Below are 14,591 nucleotides of genomic sequence, written 5' to 3' on the forward strand. Positions count from 1 at the left end.
GTGTGTGGAGGGGAGGGTATCCTCTGAGTCCACACTGACCCCTTTTTCTTTTCTGAGGCCCGAAGATGTTTTCTCTTAGGGATTGATATGACTCCCACGCAAAGGAAGAGTGCATTTCCCCTCAGCAAAAAAAAGCAGGACTTAAAAATTCCTGATATCCTAACTACAAAGTATGTTTATATGAATGAACACCACTGAATGCACATATGACCACTTGTAGTGCCTTCTCAATCTCAGCCAATCAGAAAACATAAGCGAGGGAAAAGGGAGCTTGAATGTACTTCTTTGATTTTTTTTTTTTGCATCATTAACTTACTTGCCTTTGGGAAATTTATAATTCCCTTAAATCTGAAGGTTCAGGAACTAAAATAACCACAACACCAGTAATCGTCAACTTGAAACCGAAGCCAACTAAAGCAGATGGTTTCTTCTTCTCTTCCCATCACTATCCTCTTACAATACACATGTACTTCTAAATAGGTGAATTAATCTTGGCATCGATTTGTTATAAAAGTGGCGGATACACTGGAGATTGAATTGTGCAAGATATTTTACCGTAATGCTGTTGACTTGAGAGAGTCCTGTCACTTAGCATCGTTACCTCCCTTTAATCATGTATACGTTTTCAGGTAATGTAATTATGAGACTCTGGACAGAGCATAATTGAATCGCAGGTAGTGAGTGAGAGGAAGAGAAAGCGGCAAGACCATTTCTGTTGTCTGCAGAAAGGTATAAAGCATTATGATTTAATTTTGTAGATGGCGGCTCACTTTGTTGGAGGAAACCATTAGAGGGATATCAGGGAAGTTTGGTTTACTTTCGTGAGGACTCGTTATTGCCTTAAAGGGGGGGGGCTAAGTTTCATCCAAACATGCAAATAAGACCTCAAATGTAAATTTGTGCAACTGACTTTTTCTTTTCTTGTCTGGGTTTAGTGAGTAAGATTGTACATTCGATCTCATCTTGTTTGGTTAATGTCTCTCAAATGTTTACACTATATTGTCTGCTTTGACTGTGGTGTTGTGGCCCGTTGCAATTTGTACCCATTTTCTCAATAAATAATTATGATTTTGCCAACCATCAAAGAAAAGGTTTACATTATATACATCAGTCTACGAATATAATCTAAGAATATTTATGCTAACACAAACATACGACAGCCCTTTAGTCGTATCGGATGACGATATAAAAACGTCTATCGTTTCATTCATTGACTGTAGAAAACATGGTTTCATTTTATGCTATCGTTTGTTTCGTGGTGTCGCAAAATTTTACGGCAATATTTTTTTTCATCGTTTTGATGGTCACTGTAGTGGCTATATTAATTTCTTAAAGTTCTCTCTTTCTCTTATATTTAATATAACCACACTACCGACGGACAAGTGCCTGTTTTTATGGGTTGTCTTAGCAACAACGACGGTAAAACCATCGCATGTCCGCTTGTTTATTTTCCACATAAACCTTTCACAATAAAGCTCAAGATCCTGTTGAGACTTTTCAAAATAAACGGAATCACGTGAAAAAGTATGCAGAGTGTTTACAGATGAAAAGCAAAAAAGAGCCGTCAGGTGCTAAAAAATAAACCTTAGACTCAAACGTTAGAACAGGCTTTCCCCCGCAGCACGCGGTGTAATAAATACTCACAAAGAAAACGGCAGCCGTTACAACTTATGTCTAAAAATGTATAGTATCGTGCATCGGTTAAAACACTCGACTCCAGCTACACGACGCCCAGCTGGAAACACTTCCCGCAAGTCGAGCTGCCCGAGATTCACAGAATTTACAGAAAATATTAAATTTTTTGTGATTTATATCGTTATCGGGACGATAGATGTTTTATATCGGGATATAAGATTTTGGTCATATCGCACAGCCCTACCCTTTAGTTCATGTGTCATTTTAAAGATTTTTAAAGGAAAAGTGCAAGATTTGGAGCTCAGCAAACATTATTTACCAGGATAGAGAGTGTTGATGTTCTAATGTAACCCCTACATCAAAAAACAAATGTGCATTCGCCAAAACGTTGACCCATTCCTTTGAGTCCTCAGTCATACAGGCCTAGAAACCGATCAGCAACCACCGGCTGCTAATGAAAAATGTGTATTCCCCGAATGGTTGGCTAATGGTAGCTGGAGGTTGATGGTGTTGCAGGAAAAGCCTCCTTGTGATTGCTTTGGTTGTTAGCAGGTTGCCTGTAGTTTTCAAGGAATCTGCTCATGCGAACTAGTCATTGAGCCTTAGTGGAACTTGAAAAAGTATGACACAATCCAAAACCTGAGACGTTCGCCTTCACAGTAAAACTTACACATTTTACCGCTACAGCTAACCTATTTCAAAAGGTGCAAGGGAAACGGTGTTTGTGATTTCACAGTTTTGTTACCACGCTATGAGATTGAATGCAAAGCGGTCGCAGCAAGGCCTTTGGTGCAGCACATGTACATCTTCACCTAGCAACTGCTAGCGGCCTCCAGCAACACACACACATTTTTCCTTGACAGCTTTAAGCTGACAGGTGAGTCATAAAAACTAGCACCAGTATAGTTTTTATAGAGACAGGAATTAGTTATAAAAGCCCAAAATGTTTTTCTTTGTTTTCACTAGGCAGAAAACATGTTTATTTGTGCTTTAAAGGTAGGCATTTTAATGCTTGGACCTGTGAAATGGACTCATTTCTGAAGCCAGCCTCAAGAGGCCGAGGGAGGAATTGCAGTTTTTGGCACTTTTGCCTTGACTTCATTTTTCAATGCTGGATGTTGCAGCTCATATTTATGCTTTACAGACATTCAGTCTCAATTCTCTCCAGCCCAATTTCCAGGATTACTAGTTTGCCTACTCGAACATTGACTTGAAATCTCAAGAGGAGCGCATTTGACTAATTTAATAGAGCGCCTGTCGTAAAAACAAAAACCAAAAAAACAGAAATCTTTTCTAAATCTGTCATCAAAAAATGTTGAAAAAATATAAAAGATGTTGTTCTTTATTAGGCAAATAACAAACCAAAGTCACCTATATTTGAGCTGGCACACAGGACTTCTCTGAGAAGTAAAAAATGAACAGAACATTCAACTGCAAATATACGTTTTCTCTTCAGGAATCCATTACTTGTGTGGTGTATTTTCAGCTTTTTTGCAAAACAGTAAAATTAAAGATTCATGCATAACAACAATAATTGCACTTTAGCATAGCATTTTGATTAAAGACGGCTTGCACACACTGATTTATTACAGCAACACAGCAAACAAGAGCAACCAGAGAGCACAACTTCCCCTGAAGGGCAAGGGCCATAGCCTACTAAAACTCTGGTGTTTTATGATGTTTTTATTACAACATGCTGACATCAGCCTTTTGTATACAACACGCTGATGACTGAGCTTTGACCATGACCTTAAAGTATTACATATTAAAATGGTGTATTTTATTATCTTTATCCATATGATTGAAGCAGGATTGGCAGAATTTTTTTGGCTTCCAGAAGCTGAAAAAATTAGAGATTTTAAGATATATTCATGTTGTGTGTGCTAAGCTGCGAACAAACAGACAGACAGACAACCGATTAACCCCCTTTGGGGGAAGAAGGACTTTGGTCATTACCAATACTGTTTATTTATTGTTGTTTTGTATGTGTGTATGTATGAATGGTGAACCAAAGACAATTTTCCATTGATCGGGTTAATAAAGTTATTCTATTCTGTATTCTCTTTGTAAATGTTTATTAAAGACATAATGAGATAATTATCTCAAATACTAAACAATGGTTTCTTTTTTATGTAGTGGTGCAGATGCCATAGCCTCCAGAAACAGATATGTGCCCGCACACCTTCGACTTCCAGCACTAGTTCCCAAGTAAACATCAAAACATGCGACTGGACGTTTCTGCAAGTTTAGATGACTCGTGATCGGGTTTATCAGGTCCTTTGTCATTCTCTGACTGGGTGCTGATCAACGGAGCTCAATCCAGCTTGTGCCGCTTAGAGTGTTGCACACTTGCATATATGCTAGTGCACACACCCGCACACTCATGCCGTACCACTCCCTGCACCTACCTCCTGGACGTTTTGTGACGACAGTACAGCTGGAATGAGTGAAGCAATCTGCAATTAGTCTTTGTCACAGTATCAGTTACATCATAAGAAACCCCACCCTTAACCTTGCATTATAGCAGGCTGCAGACAGTAGGTTACATTTCAGAATCAACGGTTTATGGACTAAAAAAGCAACTAAACAGGTTCCTGTCATTTCCAGTCTGCATGTTCATTTCCTCACTAGCAACAGTTTGTCTCTTTCAGAGCGAAGGTAGCTTACCACGTCTGCAAACTTTTATTGTAAATGTGATTCAACATGAGTCATTTTCACTTGGAGAAGGTTCCCAGGTTAAAGTCTAACACAAATTATTCCCAGCACAATTATAGAGCGCTCTTTCAGATTTTAACAATTATGTCCCACAGCTTGACCTCATTTGTTTTTTCTTTTGTTGCTCCTGGAAGTCCATTTATGGTCATAGAATATCAGATCATTTACCACCTGCAAGAGAGTTGTGAAATCACCAAGTGGACAAGGAGAACCTTTACTGTGGCTGTGTGCCTGCTTGCTCGGCCAATTGGCTGTTTGCTTTACTTCCTTGTTTGGCACTCAAGGTCTGATCTTCCCTTGGAGGAGATTTGTTGAACCATCAGCCTCACCTGTCTTTTTCCACCTTCACTGCTCATAACTCAAAAAGGGAGCAGGCTGCTTATATATAACTGGGAGATATGCATGTATATATACTCTAAGTGATTGTCTCTGTTTGCAAAATAGCATTCACGATGTTCAGATCAGGTTTATTAATATTCACAGCTGCAAAAACCCGACAACCTTTTGTTTATTACAGTTTGGTTTTCACAATCTGAGTAATAATTAGAGGGCTAATTACAACTCACGTGGCTCTTCTAATTAAAACTGTCAGCTTGCTTTTGCTCATCTGCCTCTGTTACTCTGGTGTTGGGCTGCTGGACTGCAGGGTTCATGTCAGGGAGAACCCTCAGGGACCAGCTAATGAGGAGGAAGAAGAGGGAGGGCGGTTGACAGCTGTTTGTGCCTAATTCTCACTGATTAGCTTCCTTTTGCGCTTATTGTGTATGAACCCAGCACAACATCATAAGTAAAACACACAGTGCGATTGAAAAACGCAGTTTTATCCTTTGATACCAGTTGAGAAACCCTGTTCTTTTCCCTCAGTGATGTGAATCACATGTGTCTTGGTTAGCACAACTGCATGAGCTGTTATGTGTTGTGAGGTGTGTCTGAGAAATCGGACCAAGTTGTTTGGCTTTCTTTTGTCAAGAGCAGGCATGTTTGGGAATGTGCTTTAGGGATTACGCCAGCACCGCAATTTCTAATAATCACGAGGAGGAATATTTTGTTTTTCAGAGTTAATTGCTCAAGTGAACCCATCATTTAAATCTCAATCAATTACTTGCTTATTATGCGTGCATACACTGTATGTGTGTGTGTGCGTGTGTGTGTGTGTGTGTGTTAAAAAGCTGTTGCGGTGATTAACTGATGGCTCTCTCTTCATTGCCAGTCAGAACCTGTTTGACCAGCTTGGGGCCTAAACATGCATAAGAGAAGATGAGCTGTTCTAAATAAAATCCATTCATTCATTAAAACAAAAAAAAAGAGCCTCCCTGTTTGTTGCACTACCTTCCTTATTCACTCATTGTATTACGTAACATTAAATAGGCGAATTTATCAGCCCATAGTTGTTCTCTGGGAGCTGAAAACTCAGAGAGCATTCATTTATCAACATTGTTTAAGCACTAAATTGTCATTTCGTCATGTCATGAATCCTGCGATTGAGTCAAATATGGTTAAACTAGAAATTAGACTTTTAATTTTGAGATGTAGACATGTGAATCTCCTCTCCAAAAAAACACAAACTACAACTGTCATGGAATTTGTGACACACCAGAACTTTTCTGGAGAATACCACAATGAGTTGGACTTACTGGTCACAGGGATTGTTTTAACCAGCCTTCATACAAGTGGAAAGATTGAGACCTTTGCCAGCATAAAAACACGCAGCTGACTTTGACTCGCGGGCCAGAACTTAACTCGTCACTGAGATTTGATTTTGTTGCAGATGCAGCCCAGATCTTCTGTTATTTTCACATGAAAGCATGCCAAGTTATGACTGCACAGACTAAATTCTCCAACAGAGATACACACACACACACACACACACAGAAAGTCATAAACGGAGCCAGCATGTTGCATAAGCAGGGAATGTTTCTGTTTCTGACTGATTGCACTGTGGGCCTTGGTTTAAATACTTTGGTGACTCTCCACTGCAATTCCACATGATTTACAATCTGAATCTTTTAACATTTAAATGAAACAATGATGAATTCTCCTTTCTTGCAGTGTGCCAAGGTGTAACCAATCGTTTAAACCTTTTGGGAACTAAAGAGGACCACTACAGGAACATGGTGAAGACCTACAGCAACTGCACCGTAGTCTTGGAGAACCTGGAGATCACACACATGGAGGATCACCGTGACCTGTCCTTCCTCCGGGTAAAAGCCGCACTTTGTTAGGAGTTGAGGATAAGCATGTATATAGCAGATTAGAGAAAGAGTGCGATTAAAAGTTGTCCAAGCCCCTTATACTGGATGTGTGTAGCCTCTTGCATCGCTTCAGTTCAGATAATTAAAATCAGTGGAGAGTGAATAGGTATGATGATTCGGTGTATTTATAATGCTGTGGATGGAGCTTTGCTTAAGGTTGTATAGGGGTTTGCACACTGGGCACACACACTCTCATGAAGGGTTGCACACACAAAGACAGAAAAGCATACAGTCAGCAGATATTATTCAGAGGTTTTAAGGCTTTATTTCCACTGATATTAAGAGGAAGTGTCTTAAATGATGTCACTTTTAGAGTCCTATTTTTTCATCCTTACTTTTCTCTCTCATCACTTTGGACCTGCCCAGCGTCCACAGTTCAGATTAGCCCATCTCTATTGTGGCTCTGTGTATTACCTATTGAGCAACATACTGTACATACTGTGCTAACCATTCTACTGGTGGGCTGTCTGTAGCCCTAGAGGTAGACCTGAGGCAATATAGTTTGGCTGAAAGTTTTATGATTCAGTGCCATCGACACATGTTTTTGGCTTGTGAGCACATCTGTCTATTTCTTATGTATTTGATATGTGAAGAGCACGTCGAAGGAATCCTTTACATGAAATATCTCAAGAAAGATGTCAAAAATAAAGGTCACCCTGACTTCATGAAACACATTATTTTGCCATAACTTAAGCATTCATATGCTATTGATGACCGCTTTTCACCAGAATAGTACAGAATAGAATTAAAGGGATGACATATAAAGTGAAACTTGACTGGTTAGCAAATACAAACAACTGTGAGTCTTATTCTAGTTGGACAGAAAACCCGATTTGATTTATAAGATTTAGAGTTGACATTGTGGAGTTAACCATACATCTCATAGCTTTTATTTATATTTTCTTATTTTTAGCATCCATCACATACACTGTATGAACAAAAGTATTTGGGCCACACCTCTTAATCTTTGAACCCAAGTGTTTTCAGTCCCATTGCAACAGGCGTGTAAAATCGAACGCCTACCAATGCAGTCTGCATTTACAAACATTTGTGAAAGAATGGGGAAAGAAAAGACTGAATTTGACTTTGGTGCTATTTTAGGATCCCACTGTTGCATCAAGTCAGTTTGTGAAATTTATTCCACCATCAACTCTATGTGCTGTTATTGGAAAGTGAAACTCAGCCTGAAAGTGGCAAGTTACCAGTCACCAGTACCTGAGGAGCACGGTGTGCAAAAGTCACCAACACTCTGCCAGAGGAGGTTTAAACATCCTCTGGTATTAACGTCAGCACAAAACCTGTGTGCTGGGAGCTTCATGGTATTTTTCAATGTCTAAGCAGCTCATTTAGGTGATATGTGTAGGTGTCCCTGTGCTTCTGAACATTAATTTACACACCTCTATCAGACAAACTGAATGTGACTCTAGCACAATAAAAATAGGATTAATCTTTGTCTACCAGTGTTATGGACCACCAGTTTCACAGTTTTCTCTTAAAATATTAATGTAAATGTATATAAATGCAGGTCGTTCAGAAAATACAAAAGTTTTTGTTTTTTTAATTCAAAAATGAAGTTTGTCTTTTTTTCGTTCCAGTCAATCAAAGAAGTTGGTGGCTACGTCCTGATCGCCCTCAATACAGTATCCAGGATTCCTCTGGAGAACCTGCGCATCATTCGAGGCCATTCTCTCTATGATGGAAGTTTTGCTCTTTCTGTGATTTCTAATTATAACAAATCTACAAATAAGGGCACCGATCAGATTCTTCTGACCAGCCTGACAGGTAGGTTAACCCCTAAATATAATCATGTTTTATATGACACTCAGTATTATTACAAACTATGTAAATATTCCAACGTGTGCATGTTTGCGTAGTAGTTCATATGAAGTTTTCTTTTTGCAGAAATTCTTAAAGGAGGAGTAAAATTTTTGACCAACCAGCTTTGCAATGTGGAAACAATCCAGTGGTCTGATATTGTTAATGTTGGAAACATCAGCATTGATCCAACTCCTAGCAAAAACAAAAATTGTAAGTATTACTTTACACCAGAAGACAGAGATATAATTTGTTGTGAGTTAAAAGGTTTTTAATTTGGTGCTTCGCAATGTTTCTTTTTCAACAGGTGGAAAATGTGACTCAGGCTGTTTCAATGGCTCATGTTGGGCACCTGGTCCTAAAAACTGTCAGACTTGTAAGCACTGTTTTATTAATTGTTAGCTTATTTACTGCAAACAAGAGCAAGGTAAAACAAATCTGTGTGCACAATCCTCCAATTTTTCATAATTTGAACATGTTTAAAGTACTGTAATGCACGGTGATGATAGGGCATCAGAATCAAAAGAAGAACAAATTCATTCCTGGGCTTGGACACTCCACTCAACTTCTGCTGCTCTCATCTCCAGTGACAAAGCTGAACTGTGCCCAGCAGTGCTCCAAGAGGTGCAAAGGACCTTCACCGAGTGACTGTTGCAATGAGCATTGTGCCGCGGGGTGCACGGGACCCAGAGCTGAAGACTGTCTGGTAAGACAAAGGCACTTTTAATGTTACTGTGTGATATCATACAAACATGTGACCAAGGCCTGTGTTCACCAGCTAATGTTTTAGTTATGCCTTGCTAATATAGGTCGGATCCCCTTTTGTCTTAAATGACCTTAATTATTCATGCCATTGATTTTACAAGGTACTAGAAACTTTCTTCAGAGATTTTGGTTCATGCTGACATGATAGCATCACACACATTTTGCGACACAAAATCTTCTTTTGTCCAATTTTGGTGAACCTTGTTTGAATTGTACCCTAATTTTCCTGTTTTTAGCTAATAGGAGCAGCCATTAGTGCCACGTGATTGGTTGATTAGATATTTGCATTAACAAGAAATGGAACAGGTGTACCTGGTGAGTGTAAGACTCCCAGTCAAACAGAAACCAACACAAAGACACCAAAACTAATAAAAAACTGTTCCTAAGTGCAACACTACACTACGTAATTCTGCTACTCTGTAGGTTCCTGAAGAAGACCTTCCAACAGAATAAAGCTCTCACTCTCAGACATCTGTTTTTATCATCCGAAGTTTGTTATTGGTTTCAGTAGAGATGAGATGTGGAGCGTCTGATTAGATCTTGCACTTGGCAGTGCCTTGAATAACAGCGTCTGTTCTGCCTCTCTGTGCAGCTATGAGTATTAAGCCAAGGCTGTGATAAAGGAATGCAGTGTTATCATTAGTGCGGGGCTCTGTTTTGGTCCCAGTGTGCTAGATGACGCTTGTTTGTGCTGCAGGCCTGTCGGGACTTCCAGGATGATGGGGTGTGTAAGGACTCCTGCCCAGGCCTTCATCGTTACGACCCCAACCTGCACCAGCTGGTTCCTAATCCGCATGGAAAGTACAGCTTCGGGGCCACCTGTGTCAAAAGCTGCCCACGTAAGGCCGGCTTTAACCAGATAAATTTTTAGGTTTTTTTTATTTTAGGTTTTTTTTGCCAATTTCAGTTAAACTTTTAATCCTGCTAGACAGATATATTACATTAGCCTACATTGATGCGTGCATTGTAGCTATGTCTCGACAGTCAAGATAAATAAAAGTAAAATAATGGGTCCCAATCGGCAGGATGAAGCTCATCATGCATGATTACACTTTTGTTCCATATTGCGGCATGCTGACTTGCAGAACAGTTGCCCAGGTTGTCCTTCAGGGTGGTTAGACATTCAGTCGTGACAGTTTGTCCAAGTTTAATTTTAAACTGTATAAACAAGAAAAGCAAATGATTGAGAGTGTGTTAATGCAACAACTGCGTTTTATCATTTTAACTTGCACAGGTGTGTCCCTGTATTTCTGTGTTTATATTCTGTCATCATTATGCATTAGAATAGAGAATAGAATAGAATAATCCTTTTATTGTCCTACAAGGGGAAATTTGGTTGTAACAGCAGCAAGAAAAAAACACATATACAAACAAACAGGACACAGGAAACAGAACAGAAACATACACCTTTTTTTTTACATATTTACATCAAGGACAATAGTTACCAAAAGCAGAGTACTGTACAGTTATTAAAATTAAATATGTATGTAAACAAACATGTTCAAATGTGTTTGTTGGGAGCGGTTTTGATTGTACAATCTGACAGCTGCAGGGCGGAAACGCTCCTTCATGCATCTAGGATGCAGCAGTCTGTCACTGAAGGAGCTCTGCAGTTCAGCAACATTGCTAGTTAAGCTGCTGTATAACTAATAAAAGATTATTTGCTACAAAAAAGCTTTTTCCCCCCAGATATTTTAATATGATTTTAAGATGATTTAAGATCCATCTAGTGCACATGAATATGAGATTATCAGCAGCAGCAGCAGCTTATATTTTGCATATTCTTCCAGGTAATTATATTATTTCTGATTACGGCGCATGTGTGCGGACGTGCAACGATAACACATATGAGGTGGAGGTAGGAGGAATCAGGAAGTGCGCCAAGTGTGACGGGCTGTGTCCAAAAGGTAAGAAGATAAGCTGTTACTGTGCAATCTGGACAAATATTTCTCACCGTGTACAAAAAACAAACTGTTTGTAGCTACGCTAAGAACAATTTCTTATTATGTTGTTTTCACAGAGGTTAAGCTGTAAAATGTAAATACGACAGAATGCAGTAATTTGTAAATAATTTAACCCTTTTTAATTGAAAAGAGTGAAGGAAAACAAATGTTTCATTGTTTTTAACTTGATGCAAACGTCTTCAAAAAGTTGGGACGGGAGCATGTTTACCACACTGTACGTTCTAATGGAAATGTATATAACTCCTGCCAAGTTGAATCTTTATAATGAATGCACATTAGACACATGCACTAAATGCACATATGATTTCGATTTCAAAGACATGTCACTCATCCTTAAGCTATTTCTGTTTGGTTTTATATTCAGAGGAACACAGATACAACTGAACAACATTTTTATTAAACTCAGTCATTTTAAGGCATTTTAAACAACTGAGATGATTTTTTTTTAAGCAAATGGTATTGTTTTGGTGAAAACTCATAGGCCAGATTTTATGCACCGACTTGTTAAAATGTATGTAACTCCTGAATCTTTATGATGAATGAATGCATATTAGACACATGCTCTAAATGCACATAAGATTTCGATTTCAAAGACATGTCATGCATCCTACGTATATTCAGAGGAATTTTAAACAACTGAGATGAATAAAAAAGCAAATATTATTGATTTGGTGAAAATTTATAGGCTATATTTTATGCACTGACTCACTTCATTAGGTGTGGCTTATGTTCAAGATGACCTGCTGAGGTGAGCATCAGAATGGGCAAGATTTTAGTGACTTTGATTGCACCAGACGGGTTGCTCTGAGTATTTCAGAAACTGCTGATCCACAGAGAAAATACCCAGTTAGCTGCAGATCTCTATGCAATTAATGCTGCCGCTGACCATGTCTTCCCCTTGACCACAGTGTTCCCATCTTCTGATGGTTGCTTCTAGCGAGATAATATTTCACATCACAAAACTGAAATTATCTGAAATTGGATTCTTGAACATTTTGAGTTCGCTGTACTGAAATGACAAATCGGGAATAACTGTGTGATGCTATCACATTAATATGGACCAAAATCTATGAGAAACTATTATTAAACTATTATGATTATTTTTCATTGTTATTAACTACCGTAGTATTTTTTTAAATGTTTTTTTTAGTGTGTAATGGACTTGGAACAGGAGACTTGGTTCACACTCTGTCTATCAATGCCACAAACATCGGCTCCTTTGAAAACTGCACCAAAATCAATGGAAACATCGACATCATCCACACATCAATTAATGGGTAAGTCTGGGCTATGACTAGCATTGCTGCCTTTGTGCTCGATCACCTTTATCAGCAGTCAGTACGGTGTATTTTCTCATTTTCAGGGATCAATACACCAAAACACCAAAGATGGATCCTGCCCAGCTTAATGTGTTTAAGACAGTTAAAGAAATTACTGGTAAGACTGCGTAAGGGCTGAGTCATGCATCTAAATGCGTGCATCTAAACAGTTTTAAGGTTAACAAACCTTGTTGCTTCAGGGTACCTGTGGATTCAAACGTGGCCAAATACCATGAGCTCACTGAGTCCTTTTGAGAATCTGGAGGTCGTTCGGGGGAGAACTAAACGGTATGTTCCTTGTAAAGACCCCCTGTTGATTCAAACCGCAGTGTTATTCAACCCGTCATTAAATGTTTTCTTTTTTCTTCTTCTTCTTATTTTGTTCTCGTTTCCCATTTGGTAGCGGAAGCCGCAGTTTGGTTGTGGCTGGTCTACATATCACCCACCTGGGCCTGAGGTCCCTCAGAGAAATCAGTGATGGAGATGTGTTTGTCTCTAAGAACTCTGAACTCTGTTACACCGATGCAAAGCACTGGCAGAAGCTTTTCAAATCACCACACCAAACTGTTAATATAGAGGGCAATGCCAACGCTGCCACCTGCGGTAAATTCTGTTTGTCTCACACCGGCTTCAGTCGGATCTTTGCTGTTGTTGTTGCTTTTGATTATGCGCTGCACGAGTAAGATTTAATTACAGGATCTTAATTTCAAAATTGGATAATTATGCAGGAAAGAGCTCTCGCTGAGATTGTGTGTTTGGGTTTCAGCTCTGAGAAACGACACTTGCGACAAGAAGTGCACGGCGGACGGCTGCTGGGGTCCGGGCCCCAGTATGTGCATTTTGTGCCGCGACTACAAGCGCGACGGGAGCTGCGTCGACTCCTGCAACATCCTGGAGGGGTGAGGGAGGCATCTCTCTGACTGCCTTTAATAAGCTTTGAAAAACAAACAAGCTAAAAACACAACAGGTCTCCATGCTGTACAGTTCACTCCTTCAGAGTCTATTTTTGTATTTCCAAGACTTTGACGCTACACGATCCTGAGAATTAATTGACAGAAAAAGAAAAGCAGATATGATCCGAAGCATTTTGAAATTCAGTCTCCAGTGGATTTAAGACAAACACTGGAGGCGAAACGACACAGTCGCTCACATCTGTTTATCTTCGGAGACCTCTGTCCAACAAAGAATCTCGACGTGCTTACAGTTTAACTCCTGTCCTCAAAAAAACTTTAAAAATAAAACACATATAATAGTTTCAAACTAGGCATGTCATGCTTTTTATTGTTTGTTTTTTCTTTCTTGTTTTTGCAGAGAGCCGCGCGAGACAGCTGTGAATAAAACCTGCATCAAGTGCCACCCCGAGTGTCAGCACATGAACGGGACCGCAACCTGCAGCGCGCCTGTATGTTTGCCATCAGCAGCTAAACTAATATTACAAAACAAAACACTTTGCAGTTGTGTTAAACAGTTCTGTGAGCGTTGCTTAGAAGAGATTAACATTTGCACAGCGTGAAATCCAATCCAGACACGTTAGTTCTGCGGATTTGTCAGTCAGCAGCAGCTTTGATCGGCTGTAATGCAGCGCAGCCACAAAATGTGCAATCTGGTTGTTTTCTTTTTCTTTTACTTTGATAACTGGGAAATAAACCCTCTAATTATCAAAAACAGAAGCACAACCTGACAAAGAGAGAGTGGGAGGCAGATCTGGGAAACGTATTAAATTACCGCTATTTTATTCAGGCATGATCAGTGCATTAAATCGTCTTTTCACTAGCCTGAACCAAAAAAAATTAAAGATGAAGAAAAGAAAGATCTAACTTGGTTGTATTTGCCAAACATTTGCTTTGAGAAATTATTACTATGAGACAGTGTAGTTTACCAAATATTTATAACTGCTGTCAATAGAGTCGTAAACATAATAAATCTTTATCTTCTTTTTTTTCCACTTTCAGGAGTCTGCTAACTGCACTAAATGTGCTAACTTCAAAGATGGACTGTTCTGCGTGCCCCGCTGTCCCCAAGGCGTGCTGGGGGAGGACGACGCACTAGTGTGGAAATACGCAGATGAACAGAAAGTGTGCCAGCAATGCCACAAAAACTGCACTCAGGGGTAAAAAGCACTGCTC

The 14,591-nt window shown here is 39.4% G+C and overlaps 1 protein-coding gene across 1 annotated transcript in view; it reads left to right on the forward strand.

The window, feature by feature from the left end:
- egfra (epidermal growth factor receptor a (erythroblastic leukemia viral (v-erb-b) oncogene homolog, avian)) overlaps window positions 1-14,591 on the forward strand; it is a 43,797-nt gene that overhangs the window by 14,496 nt on the left and 14,710 nt on the right. The window contains exons 2-15 of the mRNA XM_085253593.1: window positions 6,400-6,551; window positions 8,198-8,384; window positions 8,505-8,630; window positions 8,725-8,793; window positions 9,005-9,123; window positions 9,880-10,021; window positions 10,973-11,089; window positions 12,297-12,423; window positions 12,510-12,583; window positions 12,666-12,753; window positions 12,869-13,068; window positions 13,232-13,364; window positions 13,777-13,867; window positions 14,418-14,575. Coding sequence (XP_085109719.1) covers window positions 6,400-6,551; window positions 8,198-8,384; window positions 8,505-8,630; window positions 8,725-8,793; window positions 9,005-9,123; window positions 9,880-10,021; window positions 10,973-11,089; window positions 12,297-12,423; window positions 12,510-12,583; window positions 12,666-12,753; window positions 12,869-13,068; window positions 13,232-13,364; window positions 13,777-13,867; window positions 14,418-14,575 — 1,783 coding nt within the window. The remainder of the gene's footprint in view (window positions 1-6,399; window positions 6,552-8,197; window positions 8,385-8,504; window positions 8,631-8,724; window positions 8,794-9,004; window positions 9,124-9,879; window positions 10,022-10,972; window positions 11,090-12,296; window positions 12,424-12,509; window positions 12,584-12,665; window positions 12,754-12,868; window positions 13,069-13,231; window positions 13,365-13,776; window positions 13,868-14,417; window positions 14,576-14,591) is intronic.

This window comes from Mchenga conophoros, linkage group LG18 (genome assembly GCF_057382185.1).
Source record: "Mchenga conophoros isolate Kocher_MC1m ecotype Shallow Benthic linkage group LG18, M_conophoros_male_GT1.1, whole genome shotgun sequence".
Classification (NCBI taxonomy): Eukaryota; Metazoa; Chordata; class Actinopteri; order Cichliformes; family Cichlidae; genus Mchenga; species Mchenga conophoros.